The sequence below is a fragment of the Macaca nemestrina genome, chromosome 7 (genome assembly GCF_043159975.1).
Source record: "Macaca nemestrina isolate mMacNem1 chromosome 7, mMacNem.hap1, whole genome shotgun sequence".
Classification (NCBI taxonomy): Eukaryota; Metazoa; Chordata; class Mammalia; order Primates; family Cercopithecidae; genus Macaca; species Macaca nemestrina.
In genome coordinates, this window is record NC_092131.1 from 8,003,879 (window position 1) to 8,026,667 (window position 22,789).

The following is a 22,789-nucleotide window of genomic DNA, read 5'->3' on the forward strand; positions in this document are numbered from 1 at the left end:
CCTCCCCAGGCTATCAGGGGGATGAAAGGACAGGAAGCGTCTGAAGTGCCCACACATGTGACTGTTGATAGCAGGAAAGGTGCTGACAGTCACCAAAGGAGAAACTAAGAGAAGGGTACCTCCTGGCTCGGGGCTGCCCTCCAGGCTGGCTGAGGGGCGGCTGAGTGGCCAGAGAACCATCAGCGAAGGTGAGTGCAGCTGGACAAGAAGAAAGCCCACCAGGGAGAAGCAGCCTTAAGCCAAGCAGGCCATGCAAAATCCACCTTGAGCCCCTGCCCGACTGCAGCATGCCCACTGTGTGCCCAGCCTGGCCTTGGGGAAGGGAGTGGAGGGGCTGAGGGCTGACTGCTGTGCTGGCCCCAGACATCTGTGGTAGGGAATGCAGACACTTGCAGAGCCCCCTCCTTCTCCTTCTTGCTCCCACCGTGACTCCCAGCCCAGTGTTTGCCCCATGACTCTCAGGCCACTCCACCTCAGCACCCTCTGATTTGGAGAAACCTGTAAATCACTCATCTGGGTAGGAGCTTTTCAACTGCTGGGGCCTCTGTAAGGTCAGGCGGCTTTGCACATCTATGGGCTTGAAGCAAGTCACGTGCAGACCCACTCTGACCCTGACAGCCCATTTAGACCTGCCAGCATGGCCTCAGCAAAGACACAGCTAAGTAAACTCCAATTGCTCTGCAAATCCAGAGTCCGATGTTTTATCAGAACCAGGGTGGTGCCCACAAGTCCATTGTGATGGAGAGGGCAGGAGGGCAGGAATACGTGCTTTACAGAAAGTCCCTGTGAGCAAACCTTCTGTTGCAGGGCTGAGCGACTCGGCGCTCCTGCTCGGCGCTCCTCAGCCTCTCCCCAGAAGCCTCCATGTGGAATGCATAATTTATGAGGACCCGCTGTGCATATTCATGAGCTCATTGCCTTCCAAGGCCAGTTTCTACGCCTAATGAATCACTGCATGAGGGCGTGACTGGGGCGAGGACTGGCTCGGGGCAGGCCTGGGGCTCTCAAAATGACTACTAATCTCTAAAACTTGCTTTGAAGAGAATGATTCCCAACTGTGCCTGCCTTTGGTCAAATGTGGGGAGATCCAAAGACTGAAACCTCTGCCCTGAGCCCCCAGGCTGCACAAATCAGGGTGCCTCCGCACTGTTTCCCGGCATACTGAGGCAGCTCTCCTCCCCAACAAAGCAATGCCCATACATGGTGGGTGGAACTCTGTGTGCTCCGTGTTGGCGGAACTCCAGAAAAATCCCTCCGCAGCCTCTGATGACATCGTCTCAAGAGTCAAAGAGCCCCCTGGCAGGTTGTCCTCCTGGGCCTCAGTCTTTCCTGTCTGTGAACTGGGGGGGTAATTCCTTTTATGATCTGGCTTCCATTGACTCTCTAACACACTGTTCATGTGTAAGCACCTCTGAGACAGCGTGTTCTCCCAGCGTATCTTGGCTGCCATCAGGATTTCAATGTCAGTGTTCTTTTCTTTCTTTATGGTCCAGAAAATAATATATGTCTTATAGTCAGTGGGACCCTGGGTTCGGATGAAATACGGTAATAAGCTACCATTTACCAAACACTTGCCATATGCCAGGCACCACGCTCAGCGTTTAGGAATCGTGGTGCATAGATTATGTGTGCTCGTCCCGGAACACAGGGGCTGGCTGATAGTAGGTGCTCAATAAATGCGAGTTTCCTCCCCTCCTTGTTTCTGGGAAGGAAGAGCTGCCCCATGCACTGTAATTCGTTTGGCAGAGAAGTGTCTTCTCGAAACCTGTTTTTAAAGTTCACATTGTATTCAGGGAGCTTCATGGCATTGGGAGCATTAAATAATTGCTGGTTTAATTTGGATTTGAGGTGGAGGGGAGCTTAAAAGTTTTCCCAAACTAGTCACAACCCAATTAAAATGTTACTCATGAAACCCAAGACAGTGATTCATTTAATGCTCCATCTGGCATTTCTTGCTTTCAAGCAACACACATATGACTCAACTTTGCTTTTGCTTATTAAATGCTAACCAGCACGCTTCCTCATCCCAATAAAAAGTTAAATTGAAGGCTCGCTGTGTGTGCACATGAGTGTACATGTGTGGGTGTCTGTGCCGTGGGGTATGTTTATTCACGAGGCTCCTAGATGTGCACAAGCAGTATGAGCGACTGTATGCAAGGCCAGTTTTGTTGCCACACAAACTGTGCTGTCACTTGGGGCTCTGCTGTTACAGTCTTCAAATTTTTAACAATTATTTTGTTTGTTTGTTTGTTTTTGAGACGGAGTTTCTCTCTTTCACCCAGGCTGGAGTACAGTGGCACAATCTCGGCTCACTGCAACCTCCGCCTCCCGGGTTCAAGCGATTCTCCTGTCTCAGCCTCCCGAGTAGCTGGGGCTGCAGGCATGCACCACCGCCTGGCTAATTTTGTATTTTTAGTAGAGATGGGGTTTCTCCATGTTGGTCAGGCTGGTCTCTAACTCCCGACCTTAGGTGATCCGCCTGCCTCGGCCTCCCACCAAGTGCTGGGATTACAGGCGTGAGCCACCGTGCCCAGCCTTAATGATTCTTAAACAGCAGCTCTATATGTTCATTTTGCACTTGGCCCTGCAAATTGTGCCGCCGGTTCTGGGGTGTGTGTGTAGAACTGCGTGTCACTGTGGGCACAGGAGCACAAACGTCCCTGTGAATGTGAGTCCATGCAGAGGAGTGTGTACGCGCCCAGTGAGAGTGCAGGCTGTGTGAGGATGTGTGAGGCTGGATACACAGGAAAGTGGACGTGAGAGGGGGGTTGAGAGTCTTTGTGACTGTGTCTGAGGGTACCTGACACACTGAACTTCAAACACTGGGGGCACGGGAATCACACTAGAGCCCCAAGATTCGGATTCCACAGGTCTGGGGGCTCAGGAAGGTATAATTTTTTTAACAAACACCTCCCCACCTTCAGGGGACTGCAGTGCCCACCAAGGTTTGAGAACCACTGGCCAAAGGTTTTAGGTGCTGGAAACCACCCACCATTCTTTACGTATAGGCTTAGAATATCATATGGCTCCAAACCATCTATCCACTCCCTCTGTTATCTGAAGTAAAGGTTTCCCCACAGCCCACCAGGAACACCAAGGAACTGATGAGCCGTCCACTGTGGGAACCCCAGACAGAGGCCTCCCTCGGCCTTTGCCTGGGCCTTGAACCAGGCAATGACTCACAGGAGCAGGCCAGAGTGGCCTTGCTGGTCAGCAGGGCAGGGCCAGGTCTGCCACCCAGTGACCAGTATGAGTCCTGCTGCCTGACCCTGCCCCCACCACCAAACCCCCTTAAATTGGAAGGGACTTGCATTGGTCAGTCCCCCCCCGCACTGATGCCATCAGATGTGCCACCTGCAGTCACCTCCTGGGGTCCTTCCCTGGGGCCCAGCACTTGCTGACCTTGGATAGCTGGCTCCTCGGCACCCTGGTGACCCTGCACAGCACAACTCCCGTTCTGGGCTGCATTTCCCTGAAAGCCATCCTGGGGTGAGATGTTGTCCTCTTGTGGAGCCATCCTGGCCGAGTGAGGGGCTGTGGGCCGCACGTGTGGCCGTGGGAGCTACACTCTACCACTTGTCGGCAGGGGACCCTGGGCAGGTTCCTTGAGCTTGTCTGAGCCTCGGGTTCCACGCCTGTGAAGCAGCCCTGCACTACCCTGGGCCTCGGGCCTGCTCCAGGGTGGGTCCGGGGCCAGGCTCCTCCCACTGCCTCCTCAGGCCACACTTCCTCTTGCAGCTCCTGCTTGGTCCTCGCACACCTACCATGCACACAACACAGTTTCCCCACCCTGCCCTTTTGGGGGGTTGGCAATGGAGCCAGCAGTCAGCATCCGTGTGAATTAGCATCAGGGTCCTGCAAGCTTGGGGATCCAAAGAGGTGCCTCGTTTCCCAGGAGGGCAAGGGGACACGGAACGGGAAAGAGGCTGGTCCAGTGCCACACAGCCAGTCCACGGCCAGGACAGGAACCAACATCTTCAGCTGCTCCTTTGCCCCCAGCGCTCCCCTCCACATCTGGCACCACTAAGTGCCCACAGTGCACTTGGTAGCCTCTCTTCTGGAGCCCCTGCAACCACCAGATGAGGATGTCACAGCAAGAAGAGGAGGGCTGAGACAGGTCAAGTGACTTGCCCAAGGACACACAGCATGTGGGACCTGAGATATAAGCTTCGAAGTGATGCTGACACAGAGATCCCTGACTCTCGGGCAGCGTCAGCACAGCCCCTCTCTGGCCTCCCGCAGCCCCAGGCTCCCTGGGGCCTCCAGGCCCCGAAGGCTGCTGGAGGCTGCCTGTCCTCCCAGTCCATCCCCCTCAGCTCCTGTCACCGGCTGGGTGGCTGGGAGCTGCATGCCAGCCTTTCCATTATTCATGTCACCCTTTGGCTGCCAGCAGGGATCGGGCCCAGAGGCCCCAGCTTTGCCAGGAAAGATAAGGCACCAACGCCTGACTTTTCTTCTGAGCTCCATCCCATTTCCCAAAAGAACACAAAGGCCTGTTATTCCCCGCCCCGTGCAGGATGCTGGGCCTCCTTCTCATGAAAAGAAGATAAACCATTAGTGGGATTACAGCTGGTTAGGTTTACAGCTTTTCCTCATGGCCACCTGTCCCCTCCTATAATGCTGCATGGACGCGAGAGGCAGGTGCCTGCTGTCTCTGGGTCATGGGGTGGGGGAGGCAGCAGCTCCTCTGGGCCCCTCTCTCGGGCTCGGGCCAAGCTTCACAGGCATGACCTGGAGAAGTTTCTACAGCACTGCGTGGGCTCCACAGTCCTCATCCCATGTTACAGGTGAGAAAACTGAGGCTCGGAGAGGCTGAGAGACGTGCTCAGATAATGCAGCTGGTGAAGGGCTTTGCCAGTGCTCTCCGCCCTGTGCCGGGGTGCCAAGCTGACTCATTTGTCCTCAAAACTCGGAAGAAGTGAGTTCATGCATGCAAACCCTGCCCGCCCACGCCTCTATCTCCAGCTGTACAGTTGAGTCAAACAGAAGTTGAAAGCAGAGAACCAAAATTCAAGACCACCAAAGTGGGTCCTGGGAGGTCCGTCTATAACCTACTCCTCCCACTCGGGGAGCCAGGCAGGCCAGTCTGGGAGTCACGGCCCCACCCAGAGGTCTGATGGAACCCCCTGCATCCCAGAGGACTCCCACAGCTTCAAATGCCATGCATGCCACGGTGGGGGGGAGGCAGGGGGCAGGGGAGGTGGCATGCCAGGCTGGGAGATGGGCCCCCTCCTTGCCCTGGCAGACCCTGCCAAGCTGGTGATGTCACCGCCTGAGACAGGATTAAGGTGATGTCACAAGAAGCAGCTTAGTGCTGGGACAGATAAACGTCTTCAGAAGGCTGGCACTCCAGGGATGCCAGGGGTCCAACAAAGGCCAGCAACGTCTGTGTCCTCGCACCCCAGTGTTGAGCCACTTTAGAGATCAGCAACTGCAGCTCCCCCCATTTCACAGATCAGGAAACTGAGTCCCAGAGAGGGAAGGATTTATCCAGGAGCTGCCAGTGATGCAGCAGCAGAGCCAGCAAGGGTCTTAGACACAGACCTGGGGTAGGGGACCCTTGCTGGAAAGCCCTCTGGCTTTGCCACCTGGCAGCCCAGCAGTGGAGCCTGTGCCTCCATGGAGTAACTGTGTGATAATCCACTCTGAGCCTCCGTCTCCTGGCCCATACACTAGGGATGGTAATAATACCTTGCTGATGCGGTTGTGGGGAAGACAAAACAGGATGGTGTTTGTAAGGAGCCTTGCAGACAGCAATTTTCGCTAAGCACTTTCTAAATGAAGAATGACAACAAGCAGCAACAGAGCAATAGCAAGACCCCCACTGAGCACCTACTATGTGCCAGGGCTGGCGCAGAGATGACTCACACCAGCCCTGCCCTCAGACGCTCACCGTCTATCAGGCAGACACAGATATGGACCTCACGAGCGATGGAGGCTACTTAGGGGCTGTGGCCGCACAGAGGAGGCCCCTCCCTGCCAGGGAGGCAGTAGAGGGAGTGAGGGAGGGCTTTGCTGGGGACCACAAGGTGTTCCAGGAAGGGGGTCTGGTTCTGACAGGCACCAGGTGAGAAACACCGAGGAGTGTGTAGAGAATCCGTCTGCTTGGGCTGTGGAGGTGAGGGCGGGTCCTGGGCAGGGAGGCTGGAAAGGACCCCAGGATCCATTTGACCCCCCAGGGAGGGCCAGCATTACCAGGCCAGGGGGCTCAGACTTCATTGCCATGAGGACTTCCCCCTGAAGTGTCCTGTTAACTGAAGTGCCAACCCCAGCCACTGGGTGGAGATGAAATGCCCCTTGGAAAGCAGGTGCGGTGGCAGTGGCAGTGGCAGTGGCAGTGGTGGTGGTAGTGCAGGGGGGTGCAGGCCGGGGGGGCGGTGGAGGGGGGTGGTGGCGGTGGGGTGGGCAGTGGGCGGGGGGCTGCAGCCGCTTCTCTGGGCGATGAGGCATCAACCCCAGGTGTCTTTGCAAGACCCCTCCACATGTGTCTGCCCACTGTGCCAGCTTCGTTGCTTCCCTCTTACAGCCATCCTGAGGGAAACTGAGGCTGGGCCAGGTGAAGTCACTTGTCCATAGATGCCAAAGCAGGGAGTCAAAGCCAGGGCTGCCTCAAGTCAAAAGTCTCGTTCTTTCATTGCATGCCCTGCCTTCCAGCTTCCTGGGATCGTTCTTCCCTGATTCATACAGTGCAGGGTTTGTTTCCTTATTCAGATTTTATCATTTAAAAAAAGAAAAACCTGCTGTTTAAAACTGTGTATTTTTTAATGCGCATTTTCTAAAGGAAACCAGGCCCCCTGTGCTTCCTCCCGACTGACTGACGCTGTTTTCTCAGAGCCATAAATCACTTCCTTAAAGGGGGCTGGGAAGCCACACAGGAAGACCATTGGCCCCCGAAAGCTGTGGTTCACCAGCTACCACGGGTCAGGGTCTGGAGGTCCCGCGGCGGCAGCTGAGTCCCAAGCCCCAAGGCAGGCACTGCTTCCCTGGGACAGCACCATCTCCCCAGCGGGCACCTCAGCAGGTAGCTGGTTCCTTGGGCCCAGCCTTCCCACACCCAGGGAACCCGGACACTTTCTGCTGGCCTGGAGGTGCTGAGGTGCAGGGGCAGTTCAGGGGAGATTCCTTAGCTGCCAGGAAGGAGCAATATTTGGGACATGCTTCCACTTCCGCTAAACAGTTGTTGTTTATCTGAAATTCAAATTTAGCTGGACGTCCTGCATTCCGCCCGGCAACCCTGGCATTGGTGATGAGTGTGTCTGAGAGTGTGTTTATGTGTGTGGGACTGTGGGTGTGTGTCATCATTTCCAGACCTTGCCGTGGGGGAGTCTAGGGACAAGGACTTGGAATTTCAAGTGTCTTCCTGGGTACATAAGAAGGGAAATGCCTCTCTGGGGGCTGTGCTGCTGGTGCTGTCTGGAGGCAAAGAACTGGGAGATCTCAGCACGCTTGAATCAAGAAAGCCAGCGGAGAGCATTGTAAACGTCAGCGCCCTCGGTGGGTGATTAACGGTGTCTCTGGAGTGATGGCATCCGGGGTGCTGTGATGGATGCCTCCGGCACGGGCTGGCCAAAGGGCTTGGGTTTGCTTCCTCTTATCTTCTGATGCTCAGACTCGCTGGGAATGAACGTTCCCACCTGCTGCCACGTGTCCGTAAAACAGATGTGAGGTCCTGTCACTCCTCTGCCCAAAACCCTTCTCACTCAGGATCAATACCAACATCCTTTTCAGACTGCGGGAAGACCCCTGTGGGTCTTCCCAACCCCTCCCGTCTAAGCTCAGCTTCCGCCCCAGTTCTGGGGCTCACTCTGCCCAAACTGACCTTACTGCTCTTCCTTGAAAAGACCAGGCACTCCCACCTCAGGGCCTTTGCACCAGCTGCCTCCTCTGCCAGGAACACCCTTTTCTCAGAAGCTCTGTGGCCCAGTCTTTCACATCCCTGAGGTCCTTCTCAAGTGTCCAGGCCTCTCTCCATAGCCCTGTTCTGATTCCCCTTTCCTGATTCATGATACCCCATCCTCAGCACCCTCTTCCCCATTGCACACCCTATGGGCTTTGTATTTATCTTGTCCATTTTCTGTAAGACACTTCCCCTGCTCCAAGATTCTGCTGCCATCTTTGTCTGCAGCTGATCAGTAAATGTTTGTTGAATGGCTGATTGACCATTCAACAGTTGCTGCTGCCTCTGCTTCTGTGCTGGGTCACCCAGGACCCTCCACGCAGTAGCCCCTTTTTACCTCCCACTTGTGCCTCAAGACCTGACTCAGGGCTACTCCTCCAGGAAGCCTGCCCTGCCCACCCCTGTGGTTCTCAGGTCACAGCACATGTCACACTGGGCTCTCATTGTCTGTCTGCTTGTCTGTCTCCCCATCTGCTGTGAGCTCCTGGAGGCAGGCGTCCTCACAGACTTTCCTCTGTACCCCAGGACCCAGCAGTGGCCTGGCTAGCAGTAGGTGCTCGGGATGTGATTGGTGGCTAAGGGAATGATTGCTTGGATAGTTTATTTTAATTTTCTTTTTTTAAGAAAAGAGCCTAGTGCTACGCTGGAAGATCCTTAAAACATTTGCTTCAGCCGGTTCATTTCACAGATGGGGAAACTGAGGCCTGGAGGTGGAAGGCAAGGCAGCTAATACCTGGGAAGCATCATCTCTGAGCCAGGCTCTGCCTTCTGAGCTGGGTGACTTCTCCCCCAGGCCACCCCAGCCCTCCATGGATGCTTCCTTCAAGGGCAGAGGTCAAAGCCCTGAACTGAGGGGCAATCGAGTTAGACTCAGGGATGGTGGAGGTGACTATGAACAAAATCAAGCTGGATTCCATCTGGAACCCATCCTGCCTTCCTCCCTCCTTCATAGCTTTCTCCTGAGTGCCTCTCTCAGTAAGCCACATCCATGGAATAGAAGCTCTACTTTTTAGGGGGCTCGACCTAAAATGAAAGCCCACCCTGATCCCCCCCAGTGTGCCCTTGAATGCAAGTGATATTTCATCGTGTGTAGCAAGCACCCTATAAGGTGTCATCAGTTTCGTTTTGCACACAAGGATACAAAGGCCCAGAGAGGTTATCTGACTTGCAAAGATCACACAGCACTTGGTGGCAAGCTTGAATGCCAAAGCAATCTGTCTGATTCCTCAGTCATGCTCCCCTCCCTGACTTTCTACTGTGGCCCCAACTGGGTGAGGACATAGCAGCAGGGCCCAAAAACAGCTGGAGACCCCCACCTGCCCCCACATGCTGCCAGCACTTGTCCCTGGAGCCTGGAGTCCTCATCGCATCTGACCTGCTTTTCCCAGATTGCAGACTCAACTGAACATCCGGGGGCCACCATGGAAGCCTCTCTGCTCTTCTCCCACCAAATTCCAGCATAGAACATGAATTGTTCCCTCTGGGGCAACTTAGTGAGCCTGCTGTTAGAGGCGGATTTGTTTTCCACCCGTGACAGGCTGGTGGTATTGCCTCACCTCCCGCCTGGCTCCAGGCTCAGGTGACAGCTACACAATCGGCCTGACCATCGGCACCTCCACCAGAGGCTCCCTGATAAGGGGCAGAAACAGCCAGCCTCGCAGGAGGACAGTCCTGGCTGACTTCCAGAGCTCTGCATTGACAGACACAAGCTTGGCAAAGCCGGCCACAGCGAGTCCAAGGAGCACGATGTCACCCCATCAGGGAGCAGCCATGGGGCAGAGGCCCAATAACTCCCCACGAGAAAAACTAGAAGCCCAAGTGATGGACTGAGCCTGTCTGCATTGAACGTGTGCCATCTGCATTTCGCTGGGGTTGTGTAGACATGTCGGGGTCACTCGGCCTGCTGCAGTACAGCAGAGCATCAGAGCTCGAGCAGAAAATGCCCAGGGCTGGGCTGGTATTCGGCACCCTCGCTAATGACGTTTGTCCCTTTCTACATGGGTTTGGGGCTCACAGAAACCTCCAGGCTTCCGGCTTTCTCTATGTCCCTCCCTCATACCAGCTTTCAGAGGTGGGACCCTAACCCCAGCCTGCAGCTTCAAGCAGCAAACATCTCAGGACCCTGAGCCCTCATCAGGGCTTATCTCACTGAGCCCGCATCACAGTCTGAGAGGCAGGCGCTGTCATTGCCCCCATTTTACAGAAATGAAAGCCGAGACTTAAGGTGGCAAAGCCAAGAGGTGATGCCCAATAGGCACATGAAAAAATGCTCAGCACCATTCGCCACTAGGGAAATGCAAATCCAAACCTCAGTGAGATACCACTTCGCACCACTAGGGTGGCTGACAGTGAGAAGACAGTAACAGGTGCCGGTGAAGATGTGAGGAGTCAGAGCCAGCAGGCCCCGCAGGTGGGAAGGGAAAATGGTGCAGCCACTGCTGGAAACAGCCTGGCGGTTCCTCAAAATGTTCAACATAGAGTTACCGTATGATCCGGCAACGCCGCTTCCCGCTGTGCACTCAGGGGAAATGAAAACAGATGTTCACACAGAAATCGGTACACGAGTGTTCATAGCAGTGTTACTCATCATAGCCAGAAAGTGGAAAGAACCCAAATGCCCATCCACTGGTGAATAGATGGGTGAAACACAGCATATCCATATGATGGGGTATTAATCCGCAATAAGAAGGAGTGAAGATGGATACAGACTCCAACATGAATGAACCCGAAAATGTTTCCTAAGTGAGAGAATCCAGGCACAAAAGGCCACGTGTTACAGGAGTCCACTCATATGAAAAATGCAGAAGAAGCGAATCTATAGAAACAAAGTAGATGAGTGCTTGCCAGGGGCTGTGGGGAGGAAGCTGGACGGGTCGCTGCTAATGGATATTGGGTTTTTCCGTGGGTGATGAAAGTGTTCTAAATTTGATTGTGGTGATGGTTGTACAATTCTGAATATACTAACAACCACTGGGTGTACACTTTTAAATGTGTGATTTATTTTTTTCTTTTCTTTCTTTCTTTTTTTTTTTTTGAGACAGGATCTCACTCTGTTGCCCAGGCTGGAGTGCAGTGCTGCGATCATGGCTAACTACAGCCTTGAACTTGTTGCCCAGGCTGGTCTTGAACTCCTGGACTCAAGGGATCCTCCTGCCTTGGCCTCCCAAAGTGCTGGGATTGTAGGTGTGAGTCATTGCACTGGGCCTAAATGTGTGAATTATATAATATATCTCAACAAAGGTGTTACTGAGACAAAAAAAAAAAAAAGATAACAAAGTCAGGACTGGAACCCAGAGCTGCAGCCTTTCTACAGAGCTGCAGCCTTGAGTATCACTGGCCCTTCCCTTTTCTTCCCAGAAACGTGGGAGGACCATGAGCACCACTCACCCCACAGATTCCGGCAGCCTCGGGCAAGCTCCGGCTCCCAGGACCCCACATGCTCTGAGTGGGCAGGCCTGGGTCTGCGGGCAGGGGCTGTCCCGGAGCAGCGATGCCATCCCTGTGACAGGCTCTTAGCTAGGGTCACCCGACAGACCCCGCAGGGCCCTGGGAATCCCGGCTGCAGCCACACCTCCTGCCCAGGCATCCTGGGTAAATTCTGCCTTGGCAGTGAGTGGGACTCCTCCTAGGCACCCAGGCACGCATGATCTCATGGACGTCAGAGCTGTCGGCCCTAAGGGAACCTTCTTAGGGCACCTCATCCCTGGTTTCGGGTCATTGCCAAGTCTTTACCGTCTCTCAGCAAGCTCAGTGTTTTAAGATGGAAAGAAAAGGAGGGAAGTCCCGGAGGCGGTGGCTTTCCAAGTGTCTAAGGTGAGATGAGGCCCCTTCCCGTGCATTGCTGACCCTGCAGCGGGACCCCTGGGGCAGCATCAAGTCCCCATGTGGCCAGGGGTGGGCTTGGTGGCTTCTGCTCAGGCCTCCCAGTGACTGGCAGGTGTCCTTACCCCGAGCCCCTGCAGAGAGTAGATAAGAAGCGGGCCCGAGCCTGACCCTGAAGCTCACCCTGCTAGCCCTGTGAGTTCTTTTTTTTTTTTTTTTTTTTTAGACAGAGTCTTGCTCTGTCGCCCAGGCTGGGGTGCAGTGGCCGGATCTCAGCTCACTGCAAGCTCCGCCTCCCGGGTTTAGACCATTCTCCTGCCTCAGCCTCCCGAGTAGCTGGGACTACAGGCGCCCGCCACCTCGCCCGGCTAGTTTTTTGTATTTTTTAGTAGAGACGGGGTTTCACCGTGTTAGCCAGGATGGTCTCGATCTCCTGACCTCGTGGTCCGCCCGTCTCGGCCTCCCAAAGTGCTGGGATTACAGGCTTGAGCCACCGCGCCCGGCCGCCCTGTGAGTTCTTAAGGCGCAGCCCAGCCCTGGTGTGGTGCAGACCTGTGTTTGGTGAATGAGACATGAACAGACACAGACAAGGTGTCCCTTGAGTCTCTGACAGCCCCTCATCCATGGGACATCCACCCTTCTCCACTGTCTATCAAACAGGCCACACCCCAACTGGGCAGCCGAGGTGGCCCCAAACCCACTTTAGGATAGAGTTTCTCCTTCCTCCTCAGACCCCTGCCCTCCATCAGGCCAGACAGTTGGCATTCCCCAAATGTGCCCCATACATCTGGAGCCCATCTGTGCCACCCCGGGTCTGCCTTTCTCCTGGCCCAGAGGTTGGTCCCTTGGTCCAGGCCTGGAAGAAAGCTCAGTGCCCTCCTCGCCATTTCTATACATTTCCAGGGAGTTCGGAGCTGACGATTTCTTTTCCAGAGGTGGTGGTTGTTTTTCTACCTCCTTAATCACGCTTATGCTGGGTGTCTGGCCTTGTGAGATGGGGTACAGTGCCTGACAGAGCTGAGGCAAGCACAGGTTAGCACACAGGAGTGCAGGGGAGCCGCCCAGGGCAGGGCGCGGCAAACGCTCAACAAACCAGAGCACCCGGCCACTTGGGCTTCTCTCTCCAGGAAGAACTGGGAGCCCTGGGTGGGAGGAGCCCTGCTCGAGGGGTGGGGACACAGGACAAGGCTCTATGCCAGCCTCAGCCAGCCTTCTTGGGCATGAAGTTGACGGAAGCATCCACCAGCAGCAGAATGGGGATGGTGTGAGACCCTGAGCTTCGTGGAGGGGGCCCAGGGTGTGGGGTGCGACTGCGCCAGCTCTGGTCATGGGGTAGAGCTGGGGCACCAGGCTTTGGCTGTTGTCCCCGGGCAAGCAGGAAACCACTCCAGAGAGACGCAGGGGCTTAGGAGGCACCTCCTGAGTCCTCGGCTTCTGCTACAAGGAAGACGCCTGTTTCCCTTCATGCTGCACACCTGCCCCCACCACATCCCACGGGAACCTCTCCAGAGGCAAGGGCTTGCCTGAAGCTAGTGCTTCCACCACATAGCTGGGCTCAGGGCCAAGCCTCCATCCAGGCTCCACACGTAGGCTCTCCCTGAGACCGCTCCCTCTCCCAGAAAAGTTCAGAGGGAATTGCTGGACTTGGGTCCCGATAAAGGCCCTTCCCCCAAGCCACCCCCACACCCAGCTCCCTTCTTTGGGAAGGAGTGCCACTTTTCTGATCCTCCTGAGGTGGGTGACCCCAGGTTGGGGACAGCCTACCTGTGTCTTAGTCCCATCTGTCTCAGTTACTCACTGTGTGACCTTGGGCAAGCCACTCAATTTCTCTAAATCTCCATTTGCTCATCTGTAAAATGGAATAATGTTGACTATATAGGGTAAAAGGGGCATCATGTGGAACTGAGCGTGTGAAAGGACCTAGGGGAAAGAGAACCGCCATTTTTTAGTGCCTACTGTATACATTCTTGTTTAGTCCACCGGTAACCTCAGTCTATTAACCCTAAGGACAAGGACATCAGACCCAGGGCTGAATTCCCTGCTCTAGTCTCTCACCACAGTGCCTGGCGGTACACCGTGCACATAGCACAGGCTCAGTCAGCGTCCACAGAGTCAGAGGTTAACTCAAACCACCATGCACACAGCACGGGCTCAGTAAGCGTCCACAGAGGCAGAGGTTAACTCAGACCACCATGCACACGGCACGGGCTCAGTCAGCGTCCACAGAGGCAGAGGTTAACTCAGACCACCATGCACACGGCACGGGCTCAGTAAGCGTCCACAGAGGCAGAGGTTAACTCAGACCACCATGCACACGGCACGGGCTCAGTCAGCGTCCACAGAGGCAGAGGTTAACTCAGACCACCATGCACGTGGTGCGGGCTCAGTCAGCGTCCACAGAGGCAGAGGTTAACTCAGACCACCATGCACACGGCACGGGCTCAGTCAGCGTCCACAGAGGCAGAGGTTAACTCAGACCACCATGCACGTGGCGCGGGCTCAGTCAGCGTCCACAGAGGCAGAGGTTAACTCAGACTATGAGCGAGAAGCAGCAGGAAGGATGTTTTCTGCTCCAGCACCAGCGCTTGACATGTTTTTCCACCCAAAATAAATGAGGCAGGATTCCTAAAAGATGTGTTTAAACTTGGTAGAGAGTTCTCTAAACAGTTTGGCCTCGAGGTTGGACCACAGCGCTGAATACTGCAGGAATGTCTGACCCCCCAAACGGAGCTCAGCAGTTTCAGGCCCAATTCTGGTTTTATTTCTAGCAATCCAAGTTGATGTCACTGACTCTTATGACAGGGTTCATAGGCAACCTCTAGTCTTTGCAAACATTATTTTTAAACCAGATCTTATCTTATACAAAGCAATGTGTGATGTGTGTGGCCACAGCCCTATCTTACACTGTAAAGTTTTATTTAAATGTGTTTCATGGTGTGTGTGTGTGTGTGTGTGCGCTATATATGTATGTACACGTCCACCATTAAAAGTCAATTGGGGCCGGATGGTGGCTCATGCCTGTAATCTCAGCACTCTGGGAGGCCAAGGCAGGTGGATAATTTGAGGTCAGAGGTTTGAGACCAGCCTGGGCAACATGGTGAAACTTGGTCTCTACTAAAAATACAAAAATTAGCCAGCTGTGGTGGTGCATGCCTGTAGTCCCAGCTACTTGGGAGGCTGAGGCAGGAGAATCACTTGAACCCGGGAGGCAGAGGTTGCAGTAAGCCAGGATGTGCCACTGTACTCCAGTCTGGGCGACAGAGCGAGAGTCTGTCTCAAAAAAAAGTCAACTGGGAAAGCCAGTTACTAAACTGATGACACAGCTTCTCTTTGATGGTGTCATGGAATCAAAGAGAGAGTGCATATCTGTATTAGAGTGAAGAAACACGCTCTTCTCATAATTTCCCCCAGTATTATTCAAAAATCATTGCCTTCTAAACTCCTATCTCAGTTTTTGGATCTGTGGATTACACTGAATAAACGGATTCCACAGCCTGCTCATTCCAACGCCCTCTTTTGTACCTCAACAAATAAAAGGTCAAAAGAGATTTCTGGCTAAGGTTGTTCTCGGTTATGCTTTTCCTCACTGGAAGTGATGACCGAATCATTCAGAAATTTATTTTTGTGCTTTAAAATGCAAATGCAAGTCTGTGGGAGGGAGCAATGTTTTGAAAACTCTTGCCCCTTGCACTGTGATTTGCATATTAGAAATCACATGATTTACATTTTGGATGCCTGTTGACCACAGCTCACACAATATGCTCTGTTTCATAATGAAAATGGATTACTTAAAAAACAAACAAAGAAACAGTCCATCGGTGGGGAAAAACTCAATGGAAAGGGTGCAGACGTTGCTACTGTTCCTAATGGAGGGACACACCCTGTCCTCTGGCCATTTGGTGTGGCCATGTGACTTGCTGGAGCCAGTGAAACTTTGGTTGTGGCAAGGTGGGTTACTTCCTGGTGGGTGCATTTAACTGGTGCTGTGTCGCCATCTCTCTCTTGGCTGGCTGCAGTGACTGGGAAAACATGGGTCTTCAAAGAAGCATCACGCTGGGCCACCGTGCAGGGACCTGCCCTGGGAGCGGGGAGGACGTCACCAGACCTGCAGTGGCCTTTGTATAAGGTAGAAGTGTACCTTTGTGGCATCAAACCATTGAGATTTGTTTGTTCCGGAGCATCCCGATCCCATTCTGACTTGAAGAGTAGGAAACAAAATAAAAACCAAAGAAGCTGTTTTGATGAAGGCAAAAGTTTGAAATCAGAGTGCAAAAATTGGAAATGTGAAATGGGTGTCTACAGGCGACCTCTTACCTACCTCAGTAACCGGTTTCTATATTTTATTTTGACTGTGTGAATTTCAAGAAAAAAATAGTGAAATGGTTGCAAATGCTAAACGCAAAAGCTGTTAGCATTTGCAACCATTAGCTGTTTTTCATTTTAAAAATTTTGTTTTAAAAGCATGATAAATAAAAAATAAAAGCTATCTTGCTATCTCAAGAATGCTCCCTTAGAATTGACCCAATACTTTAAAAGAACAGAAGTGGATAGCTTTCCTTTCCAAGCTGCATTTCTAACCTGCATCTCTTGTCATAGATGAAAAAGCCTGCGAGGGTACTTTCGACGCTGGCATGGGGCCCCTAGTCACACGAATGTATTCATTTGCTGCTTGGAGGTTCATGTGCCAAGTGAGTGCAGGGCTGGAAAGGTACCTGGGCCCTGCCTGACTTGGGACTTGGGACGCGTGTGCAGAGCCATGTACTGGCCTGAATGGGTAACAGATAAGTGGGTGGATGCTAACAAATCAGCATCTCTCAGGCCACACACGGAAGGGGGCCTGTCCTGGGTCACACAGTACCGAAGCCTCCAGCCGCACCTGGAGACACCTGTAACATCCCACAGCTCGTAACTTCTGTGAGAAGGGTAAAGGTCTGGGGTGGTGCCACTCAAAGCTACCACCCAAGAAGGGTATCAGGGCATGGGTGCTCCAGGGGTTCAGGGTCCCCAGGGGCTGCAGAACTCAGGGAAGGTCCCTGGAGGAGGCAGGCCTCCACTGAGCCTGGACGATGGGACAAGTGGGAGACACCTCGTTGAAAGTGCTGGAGGGGCTCGACCTGTGCCTGGGAATCCGGCCTGAGCCTAAGCTCACCACGCCCTCGCTGGGTGACTGAGCTGGTCTCTCATTCTCTCGGGCCTCAGTTTCCCCTGCTCCATAACATGGAGATCCCATAGGTTAGGAGTGTGGTGTGAACCTCAATGTAGGGGTGCCGTGAGGGGCACTGAAGGGGACTCCCCAGCTGCGGATTCCTCCTGTGTGTCCCCGCCCCGCACCCAGCCCCTGGTGAGAGGTTGCTGGATGCTGCTGAGGCTGAGTCCTTCAGTATCACAGGTGCCCGGCACACCTGCAGTGCTGTTCAAAGGTTCATGCCTGGAGATCACCCATACGACACCCCTGAGGTTACAGTGTCACCTCTACTTTACAGATGAGACCGCCGAGGCTCGGAGAGGAGAGGGGCCTGCCTGTGTCCAGGGCCAGGGCACGTGGGGCTGGGATCTTACCCAGCCCTCCACGCCAGGGGGATCTCACCCAGCCCTCCACGCCAGGGGGCTCTCACCCAGTCCTCCACGCGTGCCACAGGTTTTACAGTTGAGCCCTGAAACACTGCCACGTCACCCCACAGAGCCCTGAAGGTGACAGTCTGTCCTTTGGACCCTCCTAACGGGGGCGGCAGTATCAGGCTCAGTCTCCCCTGTACCCTCCCAGCACCCCAGCCCCAGCAGTTGCCAAATCTACCTGTGCCCTTCTCTGGGTCCCTCCCGTCCTGTGTGGACCTCACCCTCTCTCCCCAGGACCATCTCCCCAGCCTCCTCCGTGGCCTCTGGGCCTCCAGATCCTCCTTCCAGTTCCTCCACCCACCGCACTGAAGCAAGCCATGTATCCTCCATCCCCGGCTCCAGAGCCTTCACTGGCTCCCTATCCCCAAGGGATGAACCGGCCAGTAACCATAAAGGAAGTGAAAACCCAGGCCACTTGCTGTCTCCAGCCTTAGCAACCACTGACGTCACATAAAACTGCCTCTTGCTCCTCAGGGACTCATGCCCTGCCACCACCCTATGTGCAGGCACCCAGAAGGCACAGGGCATGGAGTCCGGCTTGGACCCTCAGAGCGACTCAGGCAGGCCCAGCCCTTCACAGGGGCTAAGGTGGGGGGTACTTGATGTCAGAACTCGGGGCATGTGTCCAGAGCCGTGTGCTGGCCTGTGGATGGCTGCTACATAACCTTTCTGAGGTCACACATGAAGGAGGCCTGCCCTGGGTCACTCAGCACCAAAGGCTCCCACTACACCTGGTCAGGCCTGTACAGCTCGGGACTCCTACGAGCAGGGCAGGGAACCACATTGGCACCGTTCACCAGGTCATCTCAGAGGTATTCCCATATCCCAGGGCCACTCCAGGCATCTCATACCCTTTCCAGCACTTGCCTACCCTGAAATCCAGGGAAGGGACACTGTGCCAGGACCCCCTCCTCAGAGAGCAGTGCAACCTCCTTAGGGACAGGGATGGCATAAACTGGGGGACAGGGCCTTCTAGGAGAAACTGAGGTGAGAGCTGGGGATGGCCAGGACAGGAAGAGAAGGTGGACACTGCCCTGGTTCCTGGTGAGGGGCCCACCATGAGGTCTGGGGGAGCAAAAAGCTGGGGTGCTGTCTGGGTTCTAGGATGCCAGGGGGAATGGCGTGAGCAGTTGGGTGGCACCACCTATGTTTGCAGGCCCTATCCTTGGAAAACCATCCTTGACTTCTAGCAGAGAGAGGTACTTGGAGAGCCCAGTTCTTGGGGGCCTTTCGGGGAGGCCAGGGAGATGTCAGCTCACCCAGCTGAATGTCTTGGTGAGAATCAGAAGCTGCAGGGCATTGAGGGAGGTGATAAAGACAGGGGAACAACTTCCCAGCACACGCACATACAAAAGGCACCAGCAAGGGCAGCCATGTCTCACCACACGAACAGGGTGACTGTGGCTCAGAACTGGGCAGTGGGACTGGAGGAGGGTTACTTAGGAGGACAGACAGGGTCACTCTGCTGGCTGAGCACTCCTGCAGGTTACAGGTCTGTCCTTACCATACCCTCTGCAGCACGGCAAATGCCCATCTGTCACAGAGGCTCAAAGAAGTTAAGTGACTCACCTAAGGCCACAGAGCTAGGAAGTGGTAGAGCTGGGATTTGAACCCTGGTCTCTGTGGACCTGCATTCATTGCTCTGCTGAAAACAGAACAGCCTGTTCTTCGGTGCTTAGGATTGTAAAGCTGCTTTGCTGGAAACTTTCCCAAGCGTGGGGGCAGCTAACAGCACAGAGACCTGGATCTCTTCCTGCAGATTCTGGCCAGGACGGGAGACGGTAAATCACAAGGTCAAAGGCAGGAAAAGACAATCAACAGACCCAGGATGTGTAGAGCCGGCATCTTCTGAGGCCCCATCTATGCCAGGCAGGTGCCGTGCACTTACAGGTCCTATTTTCAGACCCAGTGAGGGAGATGACGAACCCCCCATTTTAAAGATGAAGAAACTGAGGCTTAGTCAGGTGATGTGACCCCGCCCCTAAGAGACAGAGCCAAGCCTAGAATGCAGGCAACTGTAAAGGAAGCGCCTTTGCTGGCCAGGGTGTGTGGGCCGGTAGTTGATGCAGGCAAGTTCCTGCTATAAATATGGTGCTGACTCCCGGGTAACCTTAGCTCCAGCTCACCCACCCAGGCACAGGGCCACAAATCCAGGGGCCAGCCACCTCCTGCTGCGCTCCTGCTCTGCAGAAATTTCTTGACACCCTAACAAGGCACTACATTTTTCTCTACAGGTTGCAAGTTATTAGAGGCACTGTTGAGCTAGCTAACCCTGAAATGAGAGCTGCTTCTCCAGCAGCCAAAAAGTCCCACAAAATAGCCAGCCTCGCCCTCCTTGGGTGTGCAGGTGGGACTCCCAGGAAGAGGGGCCTAACCCGGGTTCTGTGCTAACAGGGTTTGAATCCCTGCTCTGCCATTGACCAGCTGGGTGACCTCACGTGTGCCTCTCTGGGCTTCAGTACTCTTAGTTACACGATGGAGCTTATAGTCCCCACCTCCCGGTAATAAACAGAACAGCGTGTCCAGGATACAGCGGGTCCTCTGCTTCCCTCATCTCCCTCTCTAGGTTGTTTATTTATTGGTGAAATAATAACAGCTATAACCACTAACAATAAGCCTGGCGTTATTTTAGGTGTGTTACACGCTGTTAGCCATTTAATCCTTATTGCACGTTGAGGAGTTAATGTCCCATTACTGTCCCCACTTAATGGATGAGGAAACTGAGGCACAGTGCCCTTGAGTAGTCTGCCCTGGGTCACACCGGTCACGAGTGGAGAGCTGAGAATGTTCCCACTGCCGACACAGGCTTGGGGATCAGTTACTGAAAACAGGTGAAAATATTTCACTGCAGTGTCCTTGGAGCAACCATTGGTTGCTGCTGGGCAGGAATCCTAGAAAGGCCTGAACTTCACACTGTGTGCTCCAAAAGGCCCCCTTCCTTGGCACCCTTCTACCCATAAGTAAATATACCCTCCTGCCCCAAGATGCCGCCTTTACTCCTGCCAGCCAGGTTGAATCCCAAACCCACATATTAGAGACAAAAGACCTCGCATGGCATTCTATAGATGGGAGAACCAAGCCCGGAGCCTGCCCAGGGCCACCTGCCCACCAGGGCGACAGAGCCAGCCTGGAATCCAGGCGCCACCTCCCAGCCCAACCGGGCTGACCCTCTCCTAAACGGGGAAGGGACAGCAAGACCCACATCACCTCCCAGCCTCCAGGTTGCGCACACACATGCACACTCAGCGCCCATTCCTTTGCCCCGATGGGCTAAATATTGTCTTAGCCTTCCTGAAATACCCATCTCCATGCGGGTGGCTTTACAAGCTGCTAAAACCAGGGCCATGTCCCTGGTGGAGGGGGAGAGCTATTCCGGGTTAGCGTCAGGTGTAGGGCAGGGCCGGCCAGAAAGAGCTGTCTGCTGGCTCCCGGAGCTCCCGCGGCCCCGGCGGGCAATTCCTGGCAGCCAGGACAACTGGCACCCAGTGGAAGAAGGTGAGGTCAGGCCCCTTCTGTCAGTGTACCCCTCCCCAACACACACACACACACACTCACACTCTCTCACACACACTCACACACACACACTCACACTCTCTCACACGCACTCACACACACACACTCTCTCACACACACTCACACACACACTCACACTCTCTCTCTCACACACACACTCACACACACTCTCACACACACACTCACACACACACACTCACACACACACACACTCTCACACACACACTCACACACACACACACTCTCACACACACACTCACACACACACACTCACACACACACTCACACACACACTCTCTCGCACTCTCTGTTCCAAATCCTACGCAGCCAGGCCAAGGCGCTGGGACTGTTCATCAGTAACAGGGTATCTGCAGAGTGCTGTCACCCACAATCCGCCCACATCCCCCAGGAGACCTTGATGTGTCCCGAGAGCCTCTGAGGTGGGGTTTTATGGAGAATGAATCCACGTGCCAGTGACAATTGGTGGCTTACGAAGGAGGCCCTGCTGGAGGAGGCCAGACCTGGCTGCCTGGGCTGCCTGGGATGCCCATCTGCTGCCCGGGGTGCCCACCTGCTGCCAGCACACAGCGCTCTGAGCGCTCAGTGCACCCCAGGCACCAGCAGGCGCTTTCACACAATATCATAAATTTAATTTTCACAGCCAACGGGAGGTTAGGACCACAATCTCCATTTTTACCTGGGGACATGGAGGCTCAGATAAGTTAAGCCACCTGCCCAAGATCACCCAGCCTGGAGGTGAAATAACTGGAATTTGAACCTGGACAGCCTGACTCCAGAGTCCCCCATGTAACCCCTGGATTCGGCTGTCCCCAGCCCCCATTCCGCCAAGGCTGCCTCTGAAACTGGCAGGAGCCAGGGGCAGCCAGCCAGGCACACGGGTGGCAGTCCCCACCACAGCCTCTTGCCTCAGGCAGAGCAGAGGGCAGTGGGCAGACCCCATGGGGAATCTGATCGCCTTTCCACCTGCCTGTGTCCCTGGCCATTTTCAACCTAGAGGATATGAGGGCACACAGATAGCCTGCCTGGTGCTGCTGGACCAGGGACTCAGAATGCCCACAGGTCTCAGACTTAGGGAATCAGACGGAAGCTGTGGGCGCTCCCTGCCGATAAATGTTCACATACACTCGTCTGCATGTGCTTCCAGTGGCCCACGGCACCCTGAGCCTACCCATGGGTCCCGCCACAGCTCCTGCCCCTCTGTCCTGGGTCAGCTCTGGCCCCGGCTGCCAGCCCCGGGAGAGCTTGAATCAGGCACAGCTTCCTGCACTGGCTACACTGTGCAGTCAGGGGTGCGGCGGAACTTAGCTTTAAAGTCAAGCTCCCCTCTTCCGGCGGCACAGGCCCCCCAGGCGTTGGGCAAGGAGGAAGGGGGTCCAGCTCACAGCTGCCGGCAGCCTGTGGGGGCCCCAGTGCCCTCGGCGACTGGCGGCCTTGGCTCTGCAACCGGAGCCATAGTGGGTAAATATAGCACTGCCACTCACCGGCTGAGGGGCCCTCGCCGTCCGACATGGTGTGGGAGATGGGCAGCCGGCTGGCCACCAGCCTGCAGGGTCACTCAGAGCCTCAGCGGCTGTCACCCACCCAGCAGGGCTTGGGGATCCTCCGTGTCCAGCCCCAGGCAGCGTCCCGCCCCGGCCGGCCTGGCCACCCCCCCCCATGCTGGGCTGGGCAGATAAGAATGTGCTCAGTGCCAGCAGCCTGTGCGATTGGTGGATAAATCTGGGCACTGCTCTCCCCCGCCCAGGGCCTCTTGGGGCAGCCCCACGATGTTACTTGAGAAGCCACTGCACCCCTAGGTGCTTGGTCAGTACCCAAGACCCCAGCTCCTGGGTACTTGGGAATGCCTGTACACTCTTTCCTTGGAAACGGTTCCACCCAGCCAGCAAGGGACATTTATGGACATTTAGGGAAGGAGAATAA

The 22,789-nt window shown here is 54.7% G+C and overlaps 1 protein-coding gene across 2 annotated transcripts in view; it reads right to left on the reverse strand.

Annotated features, from left to right (window-relative positions):
* Positions 1–22,492, reverse strand: part of LOC105467659 (EMAP like 1) — a 209,636-nt gene extending 187,144 nt beyond the window's left edge. For both annotated transcript variants that reach the window (XM_071099624.1, XM_071099614.1), the window contains exon 1: positions 22,351–22,492. In XM_071099624.1, coding sequence (XP_070955725.1) covers positions 22,351–22,378 — 28 coding nt within the window. In that variant the 5' untranslated portion in view covers positions 22,379–22,492. The remainder of the gene's footprint in view (positions 1–22,350) is intronic.
* Between the last annotated feature and the right edge of the window lie 297 nt (positions 22,493–22,789).